Source organism: Euprymna scolopes, chromosome 13 (assembly GCF_053919585.1).
Source record: "Euprymna scolopes isolate OS-2025 chromosome 13, ASM5391958v1, whole genome shotgun sequence".
NCBI lineage: Eukaryota > Metazoa > Mollusca > Cephalopoda > Sepiida > Sepiolidae > Euprymna > Euprymna scolopes.
This window is the reverse complement of record NC_136494.1, coordinates 105,902,439-105,917,529: the sequence shown is the minus strand read 5'-3', so window position 1 is coordinate 105,917,529 and position 15,091 is coordinate 105,902,439. Positions and strand designations below refer to the sequence as shown.

Here is a 15,091-nt window from a genome sequence, read left to right as displayed (position 1 = left end):
CGAATCTGTATATTGAGCCACAGCAACGCGTGGCAGGGTACAGCTAGTATATATATATATATATGTAAGGCAGAATTCATTTTTTTTTCATAATTTATTGAATAAGGATATTCTATGTTTATTAGAATTGATAAGCAATGACTAATAAGGTAAATGAAAAAAATGTTTGAACAATCTGGCTATTGTTGAGACTTTAAATTTTTTTTTTTATTTGCTTGCAAAACTTAGTGTTTTGGAGAGAAGGATCAACATGTCCAATGGACACAAGCCGATTTTATTCAAAACATATATATACTAGCATGGGTGCCTGGCGTTGCCCGGATGTTTGGAGGTGTATGCTGAGCAAAAAAAAAAAAAAAAATGGTCAATTTTTTAAAACTTTGACCCCTATTATGACCCTTTAACATTTATTGTTTTGGGCTCAAATCAAGTTATTAAGTCAGATTCATGTCCAAGAAGCTATATCTAAAATTTCAAATGTTTAGACCCAAAATTGTCAGAGGAGTTTGGCAGAGTTCTCAAAGGTCAAATCGTTGAACTTTGACCCTTTCACAGCCAAATTTCTGGCCGAAAACCGATCACATAGATTTTCTCAAATCTCAGTACCATGTATATCAAATTTCGAGTCTGTAGACTAAAAATTGACAGAGTTATTGCGTAGGAAAATCGAGACACAGACACGTTCACTTTTATAGATATATAGACTAATAGATTAAACAAAAATATATACGTATACATAAATATATATGGAAAAACTTTTGTTTACTGTAAAGATTTTACACTAATATTATGCAAGTATAAATCATGTAGAATATCTGCATGAATATAATTACACGTAATAGTTAACTCTAGATGATCATCCCATAATAAAACTGAAAAAACTAATAGGGAATTAATTAAAATGAATGTTTAAAAGAATATGCAAATTAGCTAGATCTTTCGCTAATGAATGCAATTCCACAAGAAAATTGTATTTTCTTTTTAAATAAATAGAAAAGAGGGTTTTTAATATGAATATCAATACACACAAAAGAAAAACGAATTTATAGGAGTATAGATATATACATACATATATATGTATATATACACACTAGCAAAGGTACCCGTCGTTGACTGGGTTCAAAAACAGCTTAAAGAAAATGGACTCTGATTTATGAAAGTATGATAGGTTATGAAAAGAAAGGGTTGTAAAGAGATAGCATCAAATTTGGGGGTATCAAAACCAAAGCAAAATATGATGAAAGTAAAAGTAAAATAGATAAACCCCATAATTTATTATACCATACCTGTTCACACTGAAACACTTATCACAATATTCTGTGGATCTATATTAAAAAACCTTGTTAAACTTTGTGACATATTTCCATTCTATGGAGGTCAGGCGCGAACGAACACCCCATAATTTTATTATACCATATTTCTTTAAACTGAAACATAATTATCAAATTATACTTACGCAGATAGATATGAAAAGTCTTTAAAGTTTGTGCCTATTTTCATTCTATGGAAGCCAGGCGCGAACGCAGACCCCACAATTTTATTATACCATCTCTATTTAAGTTAAAACATAAATATCAAAGTATTCTTATGTACATCTATATCAAAAACACTTGTAAACGTTTTTTTTTAATTTTTTTATTTTTTTTTTTATTTCCATACTTTGTGGACCAGGCGCGTACGCAGACACCACAATTTTAATGAATCATCATTATGCCAGATCAAACATACACATTTCTGTGTCTCGATACGTCTATCATTATATGTGATCAGTTTTCTATAATAGTCAACCATATAGGAGCCTATTCATGACCAGACACACACACAGACGTTCAGCTTATATATATATATATATATATATATATATATATATAACTACTTCATTTACTCACATAAATTAATATACAAAAGTATAAATTTATGCGTAAACTCTAAGTATTTACTTCAAAAGTGCTCAATACGTAGGTAGAGCTAGTTAGTAAGTTATAAAATATATATATGGCGATTAAGCTATACTGAATATTCTGCGTTTCATCCATTCTAGGACTCTTCAGGCTTATGCGCATAAGCCTGAAGAGTCCTTAAGTGGATGAAATGCGGAATATTCAGTGTAGCTTAATCGCCATATATATATTTTATAACTTACCATATATATATATATATATATAAACAAGAATAAAAATCGAAATAAGGAATAATTAGAAAACTACAAATGCATCCGTTTTATTTCCTTGAATGGCCTTTGGTGTAATAATTCTTTTAAATGAACCTTTGATTGAATTGATATTGAGCTGATCTATAAGAAATGTAATGGAAAGAAATACCATTTTCTTTTGATAAGAGACCCTCCACACACACATCACTGACGAGTCCAATTTAACATATGCTGGATCTTTTTAATAAATAAGGACAAAATATTCAATAATAGTGAAACAGTCATTTGGGCTAAAAAAATGTTCTAAGAAAACATGTATATATATATATATATCCACAAGGTGTTTGGAAGTTTGATGGTATAACTTTGAAATTATGTTCTATATGTTTAAAGAAGCCGCTTTGTGTAGGGATTGTTTTTTCTAGTAACATGCCATTACCAGCCTGAATTTTATCATATGAAAAGCAGAATAATATAAAACTTTTTGTACTATTTTTATTGAATTTTAAATTTAATTCCATTTAAAATTTTCCAAAACCACAACATTCAAAAAAAAAAATTTTCAAGCATTATTTTTGGAATTAGTTTAAATAAAATAATTTCCGTGATTTTCACAATTAAATTACGATTCGTTATTTAAAAAAAAAAAAAAAAAAAAAAAAAAAAACACTTTCATTTACGTTTTTTTTTTACCAGTTTTTTCTTCACATTTTTTTGGCATCGTAACTAATTTTTCTTTTCTTTTAACAATGCAATAAGTCATAACTCATCATTTTTCTAACAAACATTCGATAAACACAAATTCTACTTTGGTATTTTTGAAACTGAATTATTTACAGTTTGTTTTCGTTGCAACAGACCGTAATAACAAATCTTTCTAGACTGAGGTAGCATAAAGGAAATTCGCTTAAACTGGAATATAGTCATAAAAAGGTGCTCAATATCAGGAGAATAACTTTGTATCCCCTCTGCCGAAATATCTGGCAGAGAGTTTGTCACTTTTTTTGGGGGGGGGGGGATTACATTTTTGTGTTTCATTCGTTCTTTTATTTTTGAAATTTTTGTTGGGGTAACGATGGAGTTGACATATAATAATGAAAAACTGCTCAATATTCTTAGTATAGCAGGTGTGGCCAAACTGAACTTCATGTCGACCCTGGCGACGCTGGGTATCCATGCTAGTATATATACTGCCTACATAACCTACAAAGTTAAGCAACGATGAGACTGGCCAGATAGGTGACTGTTTTGGAAATGCTAGGTGTCATGTGTTGAAAAAAAAAAAAAAAAAAAAAAAAAAAAAAAACTCCATCTTCTATCATGGTTGGGCCACTATAGATGAATAAATAAGAAATTGCCGAATGAAATTATTGTTTTTAACAAAATGCGCAGTTATTTATCGATTTTTTTTTCTTTTTTGGTATTGATTCTTCAAAGTATTTCCTATTTAGTGGTATATTAGCAATATTGGGCTTACTAAAAGAAAATTAATTTATTTTTCAAAGATTTAAAAGTGTTTTTTGCAAAAATAATGAAAATAAATATATATATATATATATATATTTTACAAAGGCATCACAACTTATCAAGGCCCAAAGACCACTCGAGGATAAGGGTTAAGAGTGTACAGTAGTCAACTGAACAATATAGTAATTGTTAGTAATGGAAATTTGGTAAATTTGTTAACTTAAGTGGAACGGCTCATCAAGAACTTGTTTACGTTAGACTTGAAGACAATCAGATTGTAGTCAGCTGGAAAGCAGGAAAACGGAAGACAGTTCCACAGGCGTGCAGTTCTAAGAAGCTTTTTTTCATGGAATCTATGTTTAGGTACAGATAAATAGTGGAGGAAATTATTGATAGTGTTTTCAGCTAGACGAGTGTTTCTTGTGAAAGTTTGGCGAGGACCATAAATTGAAGCTCAGTCGAGCACTTGCCATGAAAATAACGATAAAACAGAGACAAACTCGCAACATCTCTTCTGTGAGATAGAGGTTGCAGAGAAGAGAAAAGGGCATCTCCTATGAGGCTACAAAGTCTATTTTGAACTCTATCAAGGCAGGATAAGTCCTTTCTAGGAGCTCCTGCCCAAATGTGGCAACAGTATTCCATCCTTGGACGTACCTGGCTCTTATATAGATAGAGGTATCAGCAGTGAGATATCTACTGGATCGATAGGATCCCACCATTTTTCCAGCAGCCTTGGCAACAGATTTAATGTACGTGTTCCATTTCAGATCAGGAGTAAAGGTCAAGCCCAGAAGCTTGTCAAAACATGAGGCCTCCAAGACAAGAGCCATTCATTTTAATTGATGCCAGATGGGGATCAGAACGTTAATGTAAAGACATATTTTTGCTAATCTGAAACATTAACATATTCAAAGAATTTCACACTTCAAAACACAAAAGGTGAAAAATAAAACATTCAAAATTCGGATTTTCAACCTTAAAATCTGATATATGCGCAGTTTTTTTTTTTTTTTTTGTTTTATCTACAATCCCCACTCTCCCCCAATGCAATATATTTTGCTCAGTTTCGGCTAATTATTTTAAGCCATCTGTACCCACAAATAAAAGACGTGGGTAGGGTGTAGGCAAAAATATATATAAATATCGATTATGAAAAAATAAGTACACCATTACAAAGTTTATTCTTCACTTAATCAGTGAAAATTTCGTATTGATTGGATAATTACTTGATTTTTGGTAGATTTTTGAAGAGAGATTCCGTCAAAAAATACTTACATTTTGTTTTGGCTGTGCCTAACATATATAGAACATAATACTAAAGTTAAACCACCGACTTTCCAAATACTGTTCTGGCTTTTTTTTCCCCCTCCAATTTAAAAGCAATAAACAAACATGAGTAAAACAGTAAAATACCTTAAATATATTTTTTAAGTTAGCTTAAAAATAAAGCTAAAACATTAAAAACAAAGAAAAAAAATCAATGTCCACACGAGCGGTGGGGGAAGTAATCACAAAGTGATTCATTCATCCATTAAATTACTAAAAAACAATTTAAATAAAAATCTTTGTTTATTTATTATACAGGGAAGGATGTTACAACAGAAAAGTAATGTTTTTTTGCCTTCAATTTTTTTTTGTGTTTTTTTTTTTTTTTTTTTCCTGAACGAGGCAATTCTTCAAGAATGAAAAACTTTCCTCCAAAATGTAAGATTCTTTTTTTAAACCAACACATTTCGCTATTTGCTTTCATTTTCTGTTTGTGAGTCTCAAAAGGACAGGAGTGCAATAAGAGAGACAGGGGGTGGGGAGAGAGACCAATATATTTGTCATTAATAGCAATAGCTCAGGAGGGTGAGACAAAACTTGAACCCGTACGCACGCAATGATACACCAGCTCTCTTTTTTTTTTTTTTTAAGTCTTACTTTTCCATTCTTTTCCCAACGTTTTTAATTTAATTCTTTCAATTTTTTTTTTTTTTTTTTATTAATCTCTGCAAACATTTTCTTTCTTTCCTCCACGATTCAACTGCTCAGAGTCAAAATTAAACAAAATTTTTGTGTTCAAAGGTTTTTTTTGTTTGTTTTTTTTTTGTTCAGAATTTTTTTTTTTTAACCCCCAAATTATTTTGTACATTGACATGCAGACATACAAGTTCTATGTATGTATGTATGTACATGAAATATTTATTTTTAAAAAAAAGTTTAAAATTGAGCATATTCCCCCCACTCCTTAATACCCCTCCAACAGTTTTTATTTGATTGGTCATTCTCGCATAAAAAAAAACAAATTTTTCAAATATCTATGAACTGGTTCCAGCTAACAAAAGAAAAAAAGAAAAGTTTTTTTACACTCATTATTTCCTTGTTTTTTTTCCCCCCCCAAGACTTTGCAGTTTGTTCAATATGAAAAAAAATCCTCAACTGAATTGAGAATTCATTAAAAGATGAGGTTGGGGGAAGGGGGATAAGAAAGACATTCAACAAAATAGATGACAAGAGTAGACATAAGAATGTATATTTCATGTCTACCAGTGTGTGTGTGTGTGTGTGCGTGTGCTCAGGTAAAGTATACAAGTATAATCAATATACTAATGCATGCATATGATTTACCAAACTAGAAAATAATGCCCATTTACTGAAACAAAAGACTAGCTAATAACTGGATCGATTAGATTGGGCTTCTTTCTGTTAAACTAGATAAATTATTTTTATTAAATAATCTTTTCAAAAAATAATAGTAAAAAGAACTGATATGAATAACATGGGCTTTAATTTATTATGTAAAGGTAAGAAAACCCAACTTCTCAATTTTTAATCTGATGCCAATAGCATACACCTCTGATAATCGGTGATTCTGGGAAATTGCAGTCCAGTGTTAAGCTAATTACATTTTATAATATATGTTAAATTATTAAAAAAGAAAAAAAGCTTATCTAATATTTCACTGCAGTTGCATGGTAAGTCCGATCATGAGAAGAATATTCTTGCCTCATAGTTTGTGTACATTTGAGTGCAAGTTCTGACAGTTTAATTCTAACACGCTTGATTACTTGCTAAGTTGAACTTGCATTTGAACACACACACACGTATCAAACAAGAATATACTTTTGATGATCACATACCATGAAATTGTGATAACATGTTAGTATAAAGCAGTTGTTATTGTTGTTGTTATTAAAGCTTTGTATGAAAAGCTGCCAAGCCCTTTATATGAGCAAGATCTCATGTCTTGGTTCGGCCCTGCTCAAAGAAATTGATTTCTTCATGATATAATAGAACGTTTGAACAGTGTATAAATATCAACTGATATTTTAATGTAAGCTGAGTCATAATTCAATTATAAGTATAATTAGAGGGCTCAATATATTTTTATTGCTTAAGAGAAATACATACATATATATATATATATGATACATGTTTTTGAAATTTGTAATGATTTAGGATCATAAATTGTGTGTGTGTTGTTTGAAAGAAATATGTGTGTATTAAAAATGGAAATGTGAAAAACCTAAAAACTCAATGTTCCATCAACTGTTGTGCAGGTTTTTTCAAGAGGGGAAAAAAAAGCTAGATTATTTGTCATTCCTAGCTTATTTTTCTCTTGCAACATTGGGTGAAATGCTGAGTTTTTAAGTCTTCTACATTTCCATTTTTAATTTATACTGTCTCATTTACTATATATATATATATATATATATATATATATATATATATATATATATATATAAAAATACTAAAGCTGACTTAATCATTTGTTTCTCCAAAAGTTTTTTTTTTCCTTATATATTTCTAGTCACACAAAATATATGCTAAAATATTTCTCCGTTTAGTAATTGAGTTATGTTTGAAAAACCTTTCATTTTAATTGTTCTAACAAATAATTTGAAATAACTCAAATAGACTATTTCTTACAAACTATTGCTTTCACTCATCAACTTATATTCTACATATTTGTGTATTACTTTCACTTTTATCACTGTTTATTAACTGTCAAAGGTAATGAAAAGAAAGATTAAAATAGTTAAATTTAAACAAAAGGGAATATCACTGCTTGAAGAACAGAGATATAGTGAGCAGAAAAAGTAATTTTGGATTTTGCACACACACCCTTTAAACTATTTAAAGTAAGCTTAACAGATGATCCAATAGGTCACATTTTTTTCTAGTATATATATACATATATATATATTCTTTTGAATACGATGTATCTAGTTTCAAGATGTTCTATGAAAAAATATTAGATATTTAGAATTCATAAATGCATAAAAGGAAAACTTATCTGACAGTAGCACATAAAAATGACTCAACTGTTTTAAACGTTATTCAATTCATATTTTACATTTTAGCTTCATTTGTAATATTTGTTCGGAGTTAACAGCACTTTTGTTATATTGGATTTATACACCTGGAAAAAAAATAGGAAATAAGAATTGATTAAATAAAGTATTATATTCCCAGCATTAAATAAATAGAACCCTAAAAAAGGTTTTAATACCCTTCATCTCTAATCTTAATGTAAATCCAAATCTTAATTACATCAGCCAGGAGAACTCATTTGCATCTGGTATTAAAGCATTTTATGATTATAGATAAATAATTGTCTGAAGAGTAAGGAAAAAACACAATGGCTGCTTTAAAGTTTAAGGCTAAAATATCTTAAAAGGCTAAGCTTTGTCGATATAAAGAAACATTTAACTGAATATGTTTATGTAAAACAGATATGCATTAAGTAAATGTAAATTATTTACATATGCCTTGGTAGTATGTGGTATAGTGTTAATGACGATCTGATATAGCAAATGAGATACTAAAAAAGAAAATGAAAAATTTTACTGCGAGAGAAGGCACACACCGTTTAATATATTTGTCATTAAATAAGCAACATTAATTTAACATATATATATATATATATAAAACATACAATATTTTATATAATATACATATAACATTTACTATATATATTTCATGTATACACAGTATTATGAGATAGTATAGATTTTCAGTATTTACTTTAGCAGTACTCAATACACGAGTAAAGCAGAGTAAGGAAAGTAAAAGGGAGGGTTTAAGTGTAGAAAGTAAACCTTACATTTACATTTACTTCCTTTATTTTATCCTTTAGGCCTAATATGTCAGGAGCGCCGGTTTTGACAAAGGGGAAAAATTGCTGTTTTCTAGTCAGAATCCATTCATCTAACACTTATAGCTCACTAGTTTTGAACCTTGAGGGAGTAGCTTCATGCCTTGTCTGAAGCGATTTCAATATAAAAAGGTTATGAAAATATATTTATGGCAATTAAGCTACACACAAATTTCATGCATGCAGCCTGAAGATAACTATGTATAATGTTATATACAGGGTGTCTAAAAAAGAAATAAAATTAAAAAAAATTTACTCTCACTTTAATTTTTACCAGTGTTTGTACAATAATGGTCATCAATTTGAACATTTGCAAACATTCTTCAATTATATTTTTCTTATTTGACGCTATTCTATTTCACTATCTTCATAAATAAGGGTTTTTATCATTATTTGAAGTGTGAGTACATCTTTTGAGACACTGTATAAATGTACTTACATGCTTCTTATACAAAATTTTGTTTGTCGCTCTAGAAACCAATGTATTGATAGTATGTTTATATATAAGTTGCTTTATTTATAAGGGGAGAGTGTTCCTCAATAGCAGCGAGAGTATATGTACATCTAAAAAATTTGAAAAGCACAACAACAGAATCAATAATGCATGACTGGAGTTTCCCTGCTTTGCAATCAGCAAACTAAGTCTGACGATCACAAATAGAAAAACTGTTAGTTACCGTATGCTGTTGATTCTGTTTGCACTCTTCAAACTTGTATAAATAAGAGTGTGCGTGTTCACTAATATATGTAGACATGTTTATATATTTTCGTGTGCAACTAAACACATGCCTACATGAAGTGGATCTGCAGATGTTAAGGGGAAAAAAACTTTGTCAATTTTTTTTTTTTTTATAAACTCGACAATTTTTAATTGATTGAAAGGGTCAACCCTTGTGTTTTTGTGCTCAGCATTTTTTTGTGGGTATTTAAGGCAAAGAAAATGTTTATTCAAAAGCTTAGTAGACAGACAGGTAAGTAATTAAGGTACATCATATAAAGATGAAAATAAAAGTAGGCCAGGGGGGGAAAAAAAAAAAGATAAAGATTCAATTTTGTGATAAATCTATCTGATGGAATTCTTGCTCTTTTATACAGCAGGGATGTATTCTAAAATTTGTTTTATTTTGATTTAGGAGTTTAAACGAACTTTAATACTTGATTATTTCAGTTAATTTTAATTCAAGTTAGAAATTAATCTATTTCTGACAGTTTAAAGTCTTCAGTATAAACTTTGAATGGTCAAAGCCAGCAGACGTTATCCACTTTTCTAATCTTATGAATTATAGTTCAAAACCTGTTTATTACCCGTTGAATAAATATAATTTCTTGCATTGAATTAATTTTTAAAAGCAAAAGTATTACGGTTGATTTGTGCTGCTAAACCAAAATAGCAAATATCTTTTCTAGGCCTGAAGGCTAATACGACTGGTGCTTAGTCACCATTTCATAGTAAGTGGAACAGATGGTCTGAACCACATTCATAAAAGGATGCTAGTTTGTCACCTTAAGACTCGTAGCCATTTATACAAATTAGTTAATATTCCAAGTGTTGCATAACTTCAGTGCTCAGACAAGAACTGGCGTGTTAAACATGATTTAGCTGTAAACTCTTAAACCAAAGAAAAATATTGATTTTTAAATGCGTTCCTGTTGTATCAAATGCAGATTAATTTTATTCTAACAATCAGAATAATTCCACCAATACAGATTTGTGTGGAATGCTGTGAAATTTGCATTTAAGCAAAACAAAAAGAGATTTAAAAAGTTAAAGATCTTAAAGTGTAAGGACGGGAAGAAGTGGGAGTGGGGGGGGGGTTAGTTTTGGCATTAATTTTGGAGAAATAAAATTCAAAAATATTTTTTAATGAGAATGACTTAGTTTCATTCTTTTTCCTTATTGTTTGCTCCTTCCCTAATTTTTACAACTTATGTCTCTCATGTTTAATATAAAGTTTGCATTCAGCGAGAAAATCTGAAATATCACATTGCTTAAGAAAAATATGAAAGTAGTTATAAAAAAAAAAAAAAATCACCGAGCCAAGTCAGAGGATTGTTACAGTAATGAAGTTTTTGTTTTTTCTTTTTTTTTTTTAGTTTGGTTTTTGGGGATGGAGTAATATCTTGGGATGGATCAAAACAAAAATTGTCACTTTTTTTTTTTTATTAAAATTAAGGGAAAAAATAGCAAAAAAGAACTAATTTATTTTCTTCAAATTTTTTATGAATAAAAAGATTTTAAAAAATTCAAGGGTTATTTTTATTACAAACAAAAAATTGAAAAGTTAAAAATGTTTAAACAAGTTTTTGTTCACTAAGAATAAAATGAATTTTTTCTAAAATTATATATATATATATATATATATATATATATAATTTTTCAAATGAAAAACAAATTGCAGAGTTGGAACAATCAGATAATTTTTGTTGTGTTTGTGTCCCAAATACCATAGGGGAAGGGATAGGGATTTAAGATGTCGTCACAGCACTTATCATAACAATGTTGTAGCATAGTCTTTATAGCACCTGGCAGCAGTTGGCAAGGTGAGATATTTCCTCAATCTAAACTTACAACCAAAATTACAAGGCTACATACGACAACAGGATTTTTTAAGGGGGAAGAGGTGTTCAACAATCAAAGAAATAGTTTGGGCTGGGAATTCTTTTTTTGTTTTGTAGGTATTAGGGGGAGGGGGTTGAATGCAGAAAATTAGAAAATTATACATTTACAAATATATCACCTTTTTGTTTTTTTTTTTTTAATTATGTATTAAAAACAAAAAATGATATTTTTATAAATATCAGATTATTTTTGTTTTTATAACAAAAAAATGATATATCTACAAATATATCAGTTTTTTTTAGTTTATTTTAACGGTGTATTTAAACAAAAAAAATATTTAAACCATGTTTGCATTTTTTTTTTCTTTTTGTTAAATTGTAACAGAAAAAAAAATCTTGGGGGTTAAAATAAATCTGAATTTGTTATTTAAGTTGGCAAATGCATAGGCAATTAAAAAAAAAAAAAAAAAGATTTCAATAAGAGAGGGTGGGATTATTTTATTTTATTTATTTTCTTTCAAATTTTGCAGCCAGTTGTCTTAACCCGACCATAACCCTAACTTTCTGCCAATCATGAATCCTCGGTTACCATTTTATAGTTTTGTCCCCTCCCCCCTTACCGACCTCCAACCAAAAAGAATATCTATAGATTTGAAGGAAAGAGGAGAAGGGGGCAATAGTTCCATATTGTCTTCAGTCCTTAAGCCTCCAGTACCATTTTCACTTTCCTTCTATCATCCTCCCCACCTCCTCAAAAAAAAAAAAAAAAAAAAAAAAAAATCGAATCCTTTACTATTCTTTTTTTCTTCCTTTTCCTTTCTTTTTTTTCTTTTTCATTTTTCTTCTCTTTCTTTTAAATGTTCTTGTCATTTTTATTTTTATTTTTTTTACTTGCCTTGTTCAATGTGTGTGTATCTTTTAACTTCTTCCATTTTTATTTTTGTCCCCTGCAAGCGCAATCATCAACCGAAGCCAATGAAGTCAACTAGGCGAGCTCCCTATAGTGATTGAATCCCACAGCGTGAAGCAATGTGCTTGATGTTATCAATATCGGAAGTCAACCTTCATAGAAATCAGTGGTAGTGGTGGTGGTGGTGGTGGTGGTAGTAGTTATAGTGATGGTAGCAACGAAAATTAGAAAGGGTAACATTCGCCCAGAAAGAAAACGTGTTTGTCCCGTAGAAAAAAACGAGAGTGAACAATCCAGTGTTAAGAGGATGTGGCTGGCGGAGGCTGTGGTCGGGGCTGGCTTAGTTTTGATAATGTATCCGGACTGGCTGATGTCCGCAAAATAGTGTTCTCATATTCAAGTTGGCTGTTCTTCTCCGTTAGTTCCTTGATTTGTTCTTTCAAAACTTCCACCTCTTCTCGAACGGCAAACATCAAGTGACTTTTTACCAAATCCTGAAAATAATCAGATAAAAAAATAATTATAACCAATCAATTATATAAACAAAAATTTATACTTACAAATATCTTATACAGAGAGCAAAAAGTGAAACTTTGAATTTACTTTTCGTAGCCGCATAACTCGTTTCTCTTACTTTGTCCTTTAGTTCTTACATTCCAGTAAAAGTCCAGAATGATAGCATATGTACACAGGGATCCTCATTCAACAGGTTGCTAGTAGCAAATTAAAGAAGCAGAGTTAATAGCGTTAAACAGTAGTAGAGTGAACCATCTCAGCAGTGGGATGCTGGTCTATCCTCAGTCATACACCTAGTATTGCCAAATGTCCCCACTCCCAATCTAAGTACTAACTCAGCTTAACATTGCTAAACTTTTGGTGATCTAATGATAACTGACATGTAAACTTCATTTGGCTTTAAATGAAAGCAGGTTAATTTCAGTAAATTGTATCCTAAGATTTTTCTTTTAACAAACATTAACCAGAAGAGTAATGTGAGAATTTAAGTGAAATTGAATACAACAAAATTACATTTTTGTAAAACATTCAGAAAATAAACACGTTTTGTTTATACAAGAAAGGTTGTCTATAGAAAATGTAAATAACTAAGATATTAAATGTGATATAGTAAACATCCTTGGAGGCATAAAAGGACAAGATGAATGGAAGGACAGAGGTTATGAAAGATTGGCACACAGATCAAATAGGAAGTCAATGACGTATGCCAATCAATGAACATGGGAATGTACATTTTTGACAGGGGTTCACTGCTGCTAATATATGTAAAGATAAAAAATTCAGAGATCATTGCACTCCAATGAGGACATACTACCAGCCAATTCTCACTATCCTATTTGATATTCTGCTGAGAGAATCTTTCCCAATCAATCTATGATAAAAACTCAAACTGAAAACTCCTTGTTTTGATTTCTCTTTTATAAGTTTGTTAAAAAGGTATGGTTCTTCCCTGTTGACCACCTTACTATAAATATCTGACCTGGTTGTAAACAAAACCGAATATTATTTCAGAACATAGTATCAAATAGTAAAACTTGTTTAATTTATAGACTGTTGAACCAATGTTATTTAACTGCATTAAAGGTAGAAATTAAAAAATAAAGAGTAGGTTATTACGTTGTTAATGAGCTCGATAACTTTATAGATTAGTGATAAGATAATTTACTAATAACCATCACAAAAATCACGAACCAAACAGAAATTATTTTAGGACTAGTAAAAAAGAAAATTATGATCTTTTTTATAAGAAATTGTCAAATGCAATTTTATTTAACAGTCTTCAAAACTTGAATACAAAGTTGACCAAACATGACTCAATATGGGTCACTAACAATCACCCGAAATATCAAGTAGATGAATAACTGGTGATTTTTTTATTCTTCATGCTACTGTTCTCATCATGAGTGTTATTTTCAATGTTTTGGTGAATGTAATCTACGACCTTCTCCAGGTACATTTAGTCAAACTCTGGAATCTGCACAGAATTTGAACAGACCCCTTTATTTAATCCATAGGGATAGCATGCTCTTGTTCCGTTAGCCATGACTGGGTAAAAGTCCAAAATAATTAGCAATTGTATTTTAAGTGTTACCTGCAGTGAGAATTGAATCAACTTCCAGAAGCGCGTGACTGAATTTTACCAAGTATTTTATCCACTATGCCACAGGTTCTTGTGTAGAAATTATCAAGTTTGACAAGATGCATCTGAAGAATGCCAGAGGTTATATCAACTGACACATTGTGAAAATAAGATGAGAATAATAGTCTAAAATAATCCAATACAAATCTATACTCATCTCAAAAGTTCAGAAACAGAAATTTCCTGTACGAATTAAAATGACTGCATTTATATACATATGATCAAAATATCTTGCTCGATTTGTGTATCCTTTATAGTTAGGCTCACAGACATGTGAAAGAATAAATCAAGGAACTTTTTTCAAAGTCAAAAACATCTTCACAAAATTGCCTAAAGAATTCAATACATTGTATAATATCCTTTCCTTACACATTCAATACAATTTTAACATCTTATTTGTAAGAATTTTTATCAACTTTTAGTCATCAAACTTTAGAGCATAAGATTTGAAAAGACAGTATTTCTTAAAAGTTTTGACTTTGATTAGCATTTTTATTCAAATACTATGGCTTAATAAGAAACTAGCAGAGTTATGTTACAAGTTTAAAACTAATAAACCTGGTTAAAATAAACCATTAATTCAAATTCATAGGAAATAGATGTGCAATATATTTAATAAAAACATGTTCACCTCCAATAAAATCAATCAACCTATTATTAAAAAAAAAAAAAAAAAAGCAGCATTGGGTGTTATTCCAGATTTTT

General features: G+C 30.0%; 1 protein-coding gene across 3 annotated transcripts in view; it reads right to left on the bottom strand.

The window, feature by feature from the left end:
- Positions 1-5,172: 5,172 nt before the first annotated feature.
- The window catches only part of LOC145292141 (uncharacterized), a 506,863-nt gene continuing 496,944 nt past the window's right edge, over positions 5,173-15,091 (bottom strand). For all 3 annotated transcript variants that reach the window (XM_080138265.1, XM_080138263.1, XM_080138264.1), the window contains one exon: positions 5,173-12,725. In XM_080138265.1, the coding sequence (XP_079994391.1) occupies positions 12,531-12,725 (195 nt within the window). In that variant the 3' untranslated portion in view covers positions 5,173-12,530. The remainder of the gene's footprint in view (positions 12,726-15,091) is intronic.